We start from the raw sequence: 10,943 nt of genomic DNA on the forward strand, positions 1-10,943 counted from the left end.
TACAGAGCAGTTTGTGGGATTACAGTCTGGAGTTTTGGTATCTGTTTAGCAGATTATAACCCTGAGATTTGAACTAGTAGAGAGCTGACAGCTCCTATACAATCCATTGTGGAAAATACCAGCTTAGCCCTTAAAACCTGCATATAACATTGCCTCCTCATAAATGACAAAAGAGGACTAATTTAAATTTACAGAAAAAGAACAGTTTGATATCTAGAAAATAGCTGGGTCTGGGAAGAAGGAGTCAAGAGAAGTAAATACAAGGCAGTTTTTAGGAGGCATTTTTTATACATTTCCTCAAACTACCTGAAGAACCTGAGACTCCCATTAACACCAGCCCACATTCATCACATGTGGTTTACCTCAAAATGATGAAACAGTTTTGCTTAATATTTATATTTATTAGTTGATTCAAATTCTCACGCTGCATGAAATGCAAATTACAAAACAAATATTTCTTTCATCTTAGCACTTAATTGGCAAGATTCATTCCTGGTAACGTTCCATTAAATACATTAGAATGACAGGAGGAATCATGCTGGCTTCATTTATTTACCTCTTCTTTTATTGGTTGACATAATGATGGTGGCTCAAATGTTAATTATAATTGCCATCTGCTTTCATACACAGGTTTTCTTTCCATCCTTCCTTACCCATGCTAGAAAAAGTATAATTGATACAAAACATGGTGTCTTTCTTGTGAAATCAGCAACCCTTATATGAAGTTGGAATTAAGATTTGGATAGGACCATCCTGCACTTTTCAGGGGAAAAATCAAAAGATACTTTGCAAAGTACTTTTTAAAATCATCCAGACCCATGCCTTGTCTCCCAGACTACCCAGCTGTATGGTTTCTTCACATTTGAGAGGTAAATTAATTGGTCACAACAAAGGCAAACAGTTTCTTAGCCAGATTACAGGCAACTTGTTAAATACATTTTTTTTAGGAAGCTGAGCATTTGTTTAAAACACAGAAGGAAAGCAGACCATTCACAGTTAGACTAGGAAGGTCCTAGGAAAAGCTTTCAAAACATGAGGACAGAGGCAGATGTTGCAGATCTTGGTGCTACAGACACTGAAGGGGATGTGAATTGATACAACATCAACACTAAAAGAGCTTATATGCAAACTTAAACAAATAAATTAAAACCTAAATTATAAAAGAAAATCAACTGAAATCCTAAGGTTAGCAATCATGAGCTGGTAAAGGGAACAGGAAGAGTGCTCTTGGCCAGTACAATTTAATAAATATATTTCAAAATGCTGGGCTGCTTGAATCCAACCACATACTTATATTACAATAATGACGCACCACTTCATGCGTAAACTATTAAGGAGGGTTTGGGAAGTGCTTAAGAACACACACAAAAAATATTTGAAGAACCTGTGTGAGTGTTATTGCTCTTGTGATCCCCTAGGGCCATCTCAAAGTCTGGAAAAAATAATCTCATAATTTAAGTATAACTTCTGGTAGAAATGTTGCGGTGTTTTTTATTTGCCAAACAACCCATCCATAGGCAAATGAGGATTTCTGAGGCTGGACCAGGCACTGTTTATTACCCAGAATTTCAGAATATGGAAATATGGGTGGGACACATCTCATCAAACCTTCCCTGCTTAGAAGCTGGGGGTTTCAGTTGAGCTTGTTGTCTGTCTCCATAGTCAATGAAAGTAAAATTGTTATGTTTTGAGGGTGATACCAATTCTGGCAAGGTAAACATCTGAGATGGGATGAATTGTCTTGCAGAAATTCTTGTCCCTCCCCACTAAGTATTGGGGAAGCCTGAATAATTTCAAATGACAAGTCACTTGAAATCTTGGCAGTCAAAACTGGGCTCTGCGACAATATGCACTCTGCAGGTGATGTCCTGCTAGTCAGGAAATAAAGAAGAGAAGAAAAAAAATCCATTGTTGCAATAACTATTCCTCGTATAATTCCATTGCTTTTCCTGCCACTTACCCAGTAAGTCTAGGAAGGAAGCACTCAAAAATTGTTTCTGTGACATCCTCCAGCGAAACTTTGGTTCAATTCCTTTGTAAGGTGAAGGAGTAGATCTAAGGGCAAACTACACTCCATCATATGAACAAAAACAAAGAGAAGATATAGATTGAATGAGTGCAGTGGTGGACAGAAACATATAATTTCACAAAGAAACTGAGAAATTTGCATCTGCTTCACCACTGTCTTGTGTTATGTCCTCCTTCGGAGCTGTGCAATGTCAATACAGAGTAGCTAGTAACTATTAATCTGTTTGCAATTGCAGCCATTCGACATTGCTGAACCTGCGAGATAATCTCTGTGTGCCTTTGCAGATTCCAGGTGAAAAATAAGCAAAAAAATACTGATATCCCTTCAGAGGAAACTTTAGCCTTTGGTTTAAACACTGTTTCAGGTATGAAAATACTGTATTTTCTGCTGGTCTTGCCAAGCAGCAAGGAAAATTCAGGATTTCTAAATCAAAGACCATTAGACGATGTCCATTATTACCATAGGTACAGGACCTCTCGCATGTTTTGTGGCTGTGTGTGGGAAAAGGATCAGAAGGTGTCTTCCACCTCACTGAACGTTTCATTGCAAAATGTGTGAGTAGATTAGATTACAGCCTAGGTCTAAAGCACTTAAATACAAACATGTATACGACAGCAGGTTATAGCTCTGATTAAAATCATTATGGGAAGATAATGAAGGAAGTGTTAAATAGAACCAGTTTAATTCCTCCTGCAATGCCAGTGAGCAGGGTGGAATGATACCAGCAAAGAAGCTGGTCAATTAGGCTTCAAGATGAAAGAGGACTGGGAGCTGGAATGTGCATATCATGCTATTCAGGGATTTAGGGTGATTTTGCAAACAGCAAGCGAAAACAGTTTCATCACTTTGGGAAGTTATATGTGCTTCAAATTTGGGCTGGTTGGGGATTATTATTTCATGTGTACAGTGTGCCTCAGACCCCCCAGGCAATCTGAAGCACTGTATAAAAGGAGCAGGTAACGCAGACCTATTCCATCTCCCTCTCCTGCGTACTTTCCTCTACATCAGGTAAGTCTGATGCCATTTCATTTCTTTCTAAATGCCAGAATGTCTTTGCACTGGAGCTTAGAAAACTGTTCACTACTATTACATTAGAGTTTTTAGGACTATTTTTTGAATCTCTCTCTTTCTCTCTCCATCATTTTATTTTTTTGTTACTGGTAAGCTTTAAGAGTCAAGACGAGGGTTTGAGGCATTTATTTCACTGTAATTCATATTTGGGCATTCTTGCACTGTTAGCGGATTGAAAATGTAGGATGGCATAAGCTTTGAAAGGCAGAATTCTCCTGTACCATTTCATTTAATGACTGAACCAGAGAGACATGGCCATATCCTAAGCTGCTTAATGACTCAGCTGAAGAAAGAGCATTATCTACATGGGAATTTTATTGCAGAATAATCCTAGCTTGTATGTAGTTTTTATGGATAGGTAAAAAATAAATCCTGCTTATTTTAAACCCTAGTTATTTTCACCAGAGACAATAATAAGGGAAGTAAACTGGTGGTCTGGTCCAGTGTGTTTGTCATATGTCCATTTGTAAATCCAGATCCAGATTAGCTGCTCAGATACACTGAGTTCAATGATTTGATTCTCTGCATTTCAGGGCTACTTTATGAACAACATAATATTTCCTCTTTTTTACTGGAAAAAGTGCTAAGTCACAAGCTTTTGTGACCAGACATCTAGCTGAAATGGTAGTTTGCAAACTGTATTTTTATCTGATGAAGGAAATCGGCTCCTTACACTTTACCAACCTGCTCCACACTCTATATGAAATTACACTGCTATGCCAAGAAATATTTGGATAGAAATATTTTCTAGGGTGTATTTACTTATTACATCAAGTATATGAATCTATCCTCAGGCTCAAATGCTTTGGGGGGGTTTACCAGAGGGATTACAGAGATTAAGAGAATGTAGAACTAAAAGGGAACAACAGAAAGTATATTACCCCAAAGAGGTTGAAAAGAAATAGGGACCAGGAAAGGAGGAGGAAATGTGTGGTTAAAGCAGTGCTGGGTTCTTGACTCCATCCCATCTCTCCCAAGACAAAACCTGCTTCTGTCCCATTTGGTGTAACGCGGAGGTCAGGTCTGGTGTAGCTCCTGCAGTTCCTGGCTTTCAACCCACATCCACCAGGGAGGAGCACTGGCATTTGAGTAAAAAATGTACTGCCGACACTCTGTTCCTCCGGGAAGGAACAGGAATTAAAAAAAAAAAAAAAGAAACAGCAATTTCAGAAGGCTTGGCAGATGTGACAAGTGCAGGGATTACTGGATGGGGAAGATCAGAGCAATGCTGATTGACAGGAAAGTTTGTGAACAGTGTCATCAATTTTGCTTGTACATCTGGTGATCATTTTGCCTTTTCCCCAACAACGCAGCACAAAACCTTGACCTGTTGTTCCAGTAGATCTTGTGCTTTGTTTTTACGCAGCTCTGTGCTCTGTGTTTCAGGATCACCTTCACCCCTGCAAAGAAATGTCTTGCTACGACCTGTGCCCCACCAGCAGCAGCATCGCCTGCCCCCAGCCCATTGCTAACAGCTGTAATGAGCCGTGTGTCCAGCAGTGCCCCGACTCGACGACCCTGATCCAGCCACCCCCCGTTGTTGTCACCTTCCCCGGCCCCATCCTCAGCTCCTTCCCCCAGCAAACCGTGGTGGGCTCCTCGGGAGCACCCGCCTTTGGGGGCTCCCTGGGGCTGGGGGGTCTCTACGGCCCTGGGAGCCTTTACGGTTATGGGGGTTCTCTGGGATATGGGGCCCAGTATGGATATGGAAGTTCAGCCCTCTCGACGCTCGGCGGCGGCTACTGCAGCCCGTACTCCTCCCGTCGGTACAGCCGGTTCCTCCGCGACAGCTGTGGACCCTGCTAAAGGCAGCAGAGAGGTCTCAGAAGAGCCACGCATGAAGGCCCAAACACAGAGCAATGAGGATGGGCGTTCAGCGTTCCTGCAGCCCTACAATGGAGCTACTGCCACTTAGCATTTCTGATCTTTCTTCTACTTCTTGTTTACCCTTAAGTTTCTAGTTTGTTGTTTGTTATTGTTGCCTGTTCCAGCTTTCCCTTTTTTTTTAACCATCGTAGGGCAGCCTATTCCGTATGGACATCACTCATAATGACAAGTATCTTCATCAGTAATTGCACAACAGACAGAAAAAAGCCAGCTGAGGACAGCAATATCTCTGAGCAGGACATTTGTTGAACATTCTCTGAAATTGTCTGGAAACAGATTTTTCATATTCTGTGATATCTCGCTTTGCAAACATAGGCATTTCTTGCTCATTAAAATTTTGTTGCATCACACAGCAACCTTCTGGTTTCCCTTCCTCCCTTCATCTACAGCCTGCCCTGGGTGACATCTTCCCATGGGCAGGACCAAGCTGCTAACTAAGCAGTAGTAGCGCAGAACATTTTAGCACAGACTGAATCTACACAGTGTCACAAATGTTTCCGTAATGATACTCCTGAGTAGCAGCTTTCCATCCTTTGGAGATATGAAAAGTTTAAAACAACATAGTATCTTAACTCCTGTTATTTAAACATTATTTCAGTGGGGCCTTTCCATGAGCATCCAAAGAGAGAATTGTGGATTTCTGTGTTGAGCTCAGCACAACCACAAATGCCACCAAGGTGATGCCCAGCAGAGTACTTTCCAAATGTAAATTTGCACCTATAAATTCACAGATATAATGCTCAATCTATAGCATTGACATTGTTCAGCAGTACTTAAACTCCAGACATCCCAAGCAGCTAATACATTGCTCTTATTCCTCCTTGCAGTCATCGGCCTTTCCACCCCAGTAAGAAAGAGGAATAATCCCTGTTCCCTCTAAGAAATAACTGTAGTACAGTAAATATCAGGAGCAGCAGAGACTCAGTGCTTCTAAGCTTCGGATGATATAGCCGATTCAAATTGTAATGAAGCTGCAAATGAGGCATGTTCGGTGCTGTGCAAGCAAAGAATAAAGCCAATCCCTGCTCCCAAGTGCTTTCAGAGTAAATAGACGAGGCGAGCAAAGCATGAGCATCATTGTTTTTTTCCCTTTTTTTCAGACAGGCATCTTTTATACAGAGATTAAAGGCCGTGTTTTCCATACTGATAAAAACATTAGTAAATATTTTCCCCAGGTGACAAAGGAATCGCTTGGCAAAGCCCAGAATTGAATTCCTCTCTCCAGTATCCCCATCTAACAACTGACATGCAGTCTCTGTTTCCAGTTTTCTATTCCACTGATTAGCTTCAGGTTTTCTTTTCACCGTTACTCTCATCTCCTTTAGGAAAAGAAGAAAACAGCAGCAGATAAGGAGCACACCATGGAATATTCCTGTCTGTCTCTGCTCTGGTGTCAGGAACACTGGCATATATTGGGACAGGGAGAATTTCAGTAAAGTTAACTTCCATGTTAATATTCAAATTTGCCTGTAATCTGGGTCAGTACTCTGACTGCTATGTGTGAGTTAATAATGATGGTGTTTAAAATCAAAAATATCCTTTTTTTTTCCAGACAGAACTCTGAAATGAGATAATCAGTCAAACCGACATGTTTTCATGGACTTCTGCTTGTTTTATCTGAAAGACTGTACATGGCATGGCCAGTGGTATACAGGACATAGGAAATTTAACAGACCATAGAATCATGGAATCATGGAATGGTTTGGGTTGGAAAGAACTTTTAAACATCATCTAGCCCAACCCCCCTGCCACAGGCAGGGACATCTTTCACTAGATCAGGTTGCTCAAAGACCTGTCCAACCTGACCTTGAACACTTCCAAAAAACAGTGACCTAAGGATTCAAGACGTGGCTTATTATAATTTGTTTTCTAAGTGAAAGGGGAGAATGAGCTAAAAAAATTTCCTTTCTTCAGGTTTCTCTGATAGAGCATTTTATTTAAAACATCTGAAACATTCAAGTTCAGATCCTCCAATTGCAAAACTGATAAAAGGTAGACTGCAAGTAATGTCTTTGCTAATTCCTCCAGAATCAAACCCTGGAAGGAAGCTGGCATTCAGCAGGACATATTTCTGGTTCTGTTATGTTGAGCCATTGTGCCTGCAGGCTATTTACCAGTGGTGTGAGTCTGAACCACATAAAAAATCATTAGGCTCTAGTAGTGACTAAATATTTAGTGAATCCACCTATTTAAATCGAACATGAAAGGCTTAACTCCCACAGATATCTGTCTTGAACTGTAATTTAGTGCGTGGGGAGGACATATACTTCAGGCTGTGTTTGCAACATCTTTATGAATCAACTTCTGATTGCATGTCATGTACCAATAGTGTTACCTTGTACTACGTTATAAACACATGCTCAGAGAACATTTAGACAAGAGAGAGGAGAGTGTAGTGACCCCTATAGTTCAACATGAGACAGTGTAATTTCATTTATTGTTGCTTCTTGTTCTTGGTAATGACTTATTTCACTGACAGGAGGAACAGGAGTCTGAGTTGCTGTTGCTAACTGTCAACAGCCTGGATTTCCCACGGCTGACCAAGAGCTGCAGGAGACCTCGCAGTCAGATGTTGCAGTGGCCAGCAAATTGTCAAGATCTCAGCACTGCATCCAGATTATCATCATAAACAGCAGCTGGTGTTCCTCCCATCTCGTATCTGCATGTGGTGTGACCTGAGATGCATTGGGTCTGCCAGTGAAATTAGTTCTCTTGTCTTCTACTGTGTTCGTCTGTGATTACACTTACATGAAAGTGTAATCCAAGTTCAGCCTGCTGTGCATTTGGGAAGAGGCAGATTGCTGATGGTCAGGAGCAGTACAGAACAATGGAAGGCAGTTAAAGAACTGTCCTTTGGTGTTCGCTCAGGTCTATGTTCATAACATGCAAACTCCGGCTGGCAGAGGAGAATCAGCAACACAAATTTTGCAGTTCCTTGCTCTCCAAGGGACAGTCTCTGCAGGTCACTTTACCAAATACTGGTGTTGTGGAGTGTTGTGTCTTCAAGCACCATTCAAAGCCAGTAGAGTCCATCGATCAATTAAGACATACTACAGTGATCTATTTATAGTCCGGGCTCTAACTTCTGGCTCCCACGTGTGCCTTTTCTGTAGTGTAACAAGTACGTAGGCAGGGCAGCTTCATCCAGGTATGCTGACAGCATCCACACTGAAGGATGTCTGGCTGCACCCTTTCACCGCAGCATGAGAAACTGGCTGTTATTGCAAGTCCAGTGCAGAGCTGCAGCAAGATGGGCTGAGAAGAGGATCAATGTAATTCTACCGTCCTGTGTGGAACGAAAACAAAGATCTCGAAAAGAGGACTTCTCTAGTGATCAACACCATAGTGATGTGTCTTGAAAATACCTGATCTGATTGCTTTAGTGCTCTGCATACCTGCACAAAGAAGTACTGGTTTTTCGACAGCATCCTAGCGACTCCAAGAACAATCATGCAGTGCATTGGAGACAGAGGAAGGATCAAAACAAGACAAAGCCTTCAGACACATCCTAACAAGAAAGAGGTGTTGCCTGGCTACCTCATTGTAGCCTCATCTCATTTCAGCTCGTTTTAAAAGTGAAGTCATACCTCCAAACCCTTTGAAGTTATTACCACATACTTGATCCCGTCCAAACAAATTGCTGCAGCATGAGACTGGGATTTGCCTGGAATTAGCCTGCTCAAGTCAGTGCATTGATGGTATTCCTAGGAACAGCAGCTTCACACAGGGAAGAGCAGAAGTGCTGAGCAGTGTCTGATATCTGATCCATCAGAGTCCTGGTTGGCATTGCTGCTTGCAAAACACAAAGGATAGGGTGAATGCCTCTTAATAGCTGTACTCGTATGCAGATTGCATCACTAGAAAAACAGCTCTACAGGACATACTGAGCAGCCTGGAACCCTGTTGCTGTTGAACAAAGAGAAGTGCTGAACATGCCCAGCATTCACAGTCATCCCTGAGTAGCCTGAAATTTAGGTGTAAAGTTCTGAGACGAAAAATATTATTTGGCCTGAATTATATGTGTTGCTTTGCAGGGAAGACTTAAGGATTATTCTTCTATTTATTTTAACTGGGGCTGCCAAGAATTTAGAGGTATTAATGTGAAAGTTCAAAGAATTCACAGAATTTCTGCAAAGATTTGCCATTCAGTTAAAAATTCCTGTTGGCTATTCAAAGGAAAGTTCTATCCACAGATGGTTACATGCTGCTTCTAAACAATGAAAAATACCATAAAACCAATGTATGGGGATGTAATTAAATTGGAGCTTCGGGCAAGTAGTGAGACACAGGGAAGATCTTCAAAGTTACTCATGTGTTTAACTTTCTTTGCCAGCATGTAGCAAATACACACTGTAACCACACCTGTCCTGGAGGAAATTTCAAACTTAGTTGTAAGGGTTACAAAACATGTTTATCCAGCATGAAATTACTTCTCTGCAGAAAGCAGTCATTTCTTACTCCTGCTTAAAGGGCCTGGTCACCCGCCAACTTTAGGCGTTGAAAGAAAGCAGTCATGTTTCACTACAGAGATTGATGCTCACCCAGAATAGTATATAAACAAAAAATGGTGGACAAAAAAAAAGACAAGAAAGCTCAGAATTTTGATGCAAAATAATTTAATGAGGAAGTAAGACGTAGAAGATCTTACTGAGAATGAAAAACACAGTGAAAATATTGCCAAGGTCTCATTAAAGGCTGCAAGCAAAGAATTGTTCCAGGGCTATGCACTCTGCATACATTACTCTTTCTTTTTCATGGCATGGGAAGACTTACACAATCTCGTCCCACTTTCAACCAGCCAAAGATCATTGATATAACTAATTCAAGGCCATTATTATCAGGAGCCACTGGAAAGAATAGTCAGAAAACTAAATTAAATCGTTAGCTTGAGAATTACATGTAAATGTGATTTTCAGAGATGCACAGTTCACTCTCCAGGAAAGCAATGCCAGTAACAGGGATTGTGGAGGCACATCTTCCTCCGTGCTGGGTGATTGCTCCTTGCTCCTTATTCACTGCACATTTAACATGGTCTGCAGCTCCCAAAACCATAACCACTGGATCCATAGGAAGAATATGACCTCCCATAATTGTACAAGCTCCTAGAGCCATAGGAGCCGCTGGGACCCAGAGAGCTCATCGATCCAAACAAGCTCCCAATGCTGGATGGTGCTGAGCTGCCCACTACACTCTCCTGAGGGCAGGAGCTGAGAATGGGTCCTGGGAAGGTCATGACCACAGGTGGTGGGTAGATCACAGCTCTCGAGTCACCACAGGATGTTACGCAGGGCTGGCTCCAGGCATTTGCAATTGGTTGCGGGCAGGTCACTTCGCAGGGCGCAAGGCAACGGGAGCTAATCGTCTGTCTGTAGGAAGACATCTTCTGGGAATGGAGATAAATCTGAAACACACAACACCGAGGCAACACAAGGCTGAAAGCTCAGACACCAAGGTAATGGAGATTGTGCTTGGAAGAGAAAGAATAAGAGATAGCAAGAAGACCAGAAGGAGGGTGGAGATTTCAGTTTTGTCTCAGCAGCCATGTCCCTTTTCTCATCTTCTCATGCCCTCCTCTTCTCCCTCGGAACAATCTCCATTTCTTTTGGCTCTTAATTATGGAGCCAATTTGATACATAAAAACATCATTAACAATCAAAGAAATTGTGTATTTGAACTCGAGCTATCTGTCTATCCTTTTCCATTTCTTCTTTCCACCATTCCTTTTTGAATCTGACTCTGACACTTGATCATTTCTTTTATAAATAACTGCAGAAAAGAACAGAAACACTGGCTAGCACGTATGTAGTAACATCCTGTGCTGGTTCTGCACTACCTGTAATCATTACAACTCTATGAGGCAAGTCATTGTTATTCCAGCTTTAAGGAAGAGGTAACTGAGGCTGAGAAGTGAATGCATTGCCCAGAGCCATTTGGTGAGGTAACAGCAGAGATGGAG

The 10,943-nt window shown here is 41.6% G+C and overlaps 2 protein-coding genes across 2 annotated transcripts; one reads left to right on the forward strand and one right to left on the reverse strand.

Annotated features, from left to right (window-relative positions):
• Positions 1-4,507: 4,507 nt before the first annotated feature.
• Positions 4,508-4,906, forward strand: LOC103893964 (scale keratin). Its single transcript, XM_009273267.2, has one exon. The coding sequence runs from the start codon at positions 4,511-4,513 to the stop codon at positions 4,904-4,906; it is 396 nt and encodes a 131-aa protein (XP_009271542.1). The 5' UTR covers positions 4,508-4,510.
• Positions 4,907-10,010: 5,104 nt separating this feature from the next.
• Positions 10,011-10,367, reverse strand: LOC103893965 (feather keratin 4). Its single transcript, XM_009273268.1, has one exon. The coding sequence runs from the start codon at positions 10,365-10,367 to the stop codon at positions 10,011-10,013; it is 357 nt and encodes a 118-aa protein (XP_009271543.1).
• Between the last annotated feature and the right edge of the window lie 576 nt (positions 10,368-10,943).

The sequence above is a fragment of the Aptenodytes forsteri genome, unplaced genomic scaffold (genome assembly GCF_000699145.1).
Source record: "Aptenodytes forsteri isolate BGI_AS27 unplaced genomic scaffold, ASM69914v1 Scaffold847, whole genome shotgun sequence".
Classification (NCBI taxonomy): Eukaryota; Metazoa; Chordata; class Aves; order Sphenisciformes; family Spheniscidae; genus Aptenodytes; species Aptenodytes forsteri.

What these genes read in the sequence shown, in the direction of transcription:
- LOC103893964 (XM_009273267.2), top strand. Translation starts at nt 4,511, where the DNA reads ATGTCTTGCTACGACCTGTGCCCCACCAGCAGCAGCATCGCCTGCCCC.
- LOC103893965 (XM_009273268.1), bottom strand. Translation starts at nt 10,367, where the DNA reads ATGTCTTCCTACAGACAGACGATTAGCTCCCGTTGCCTTGCGCCCTGC.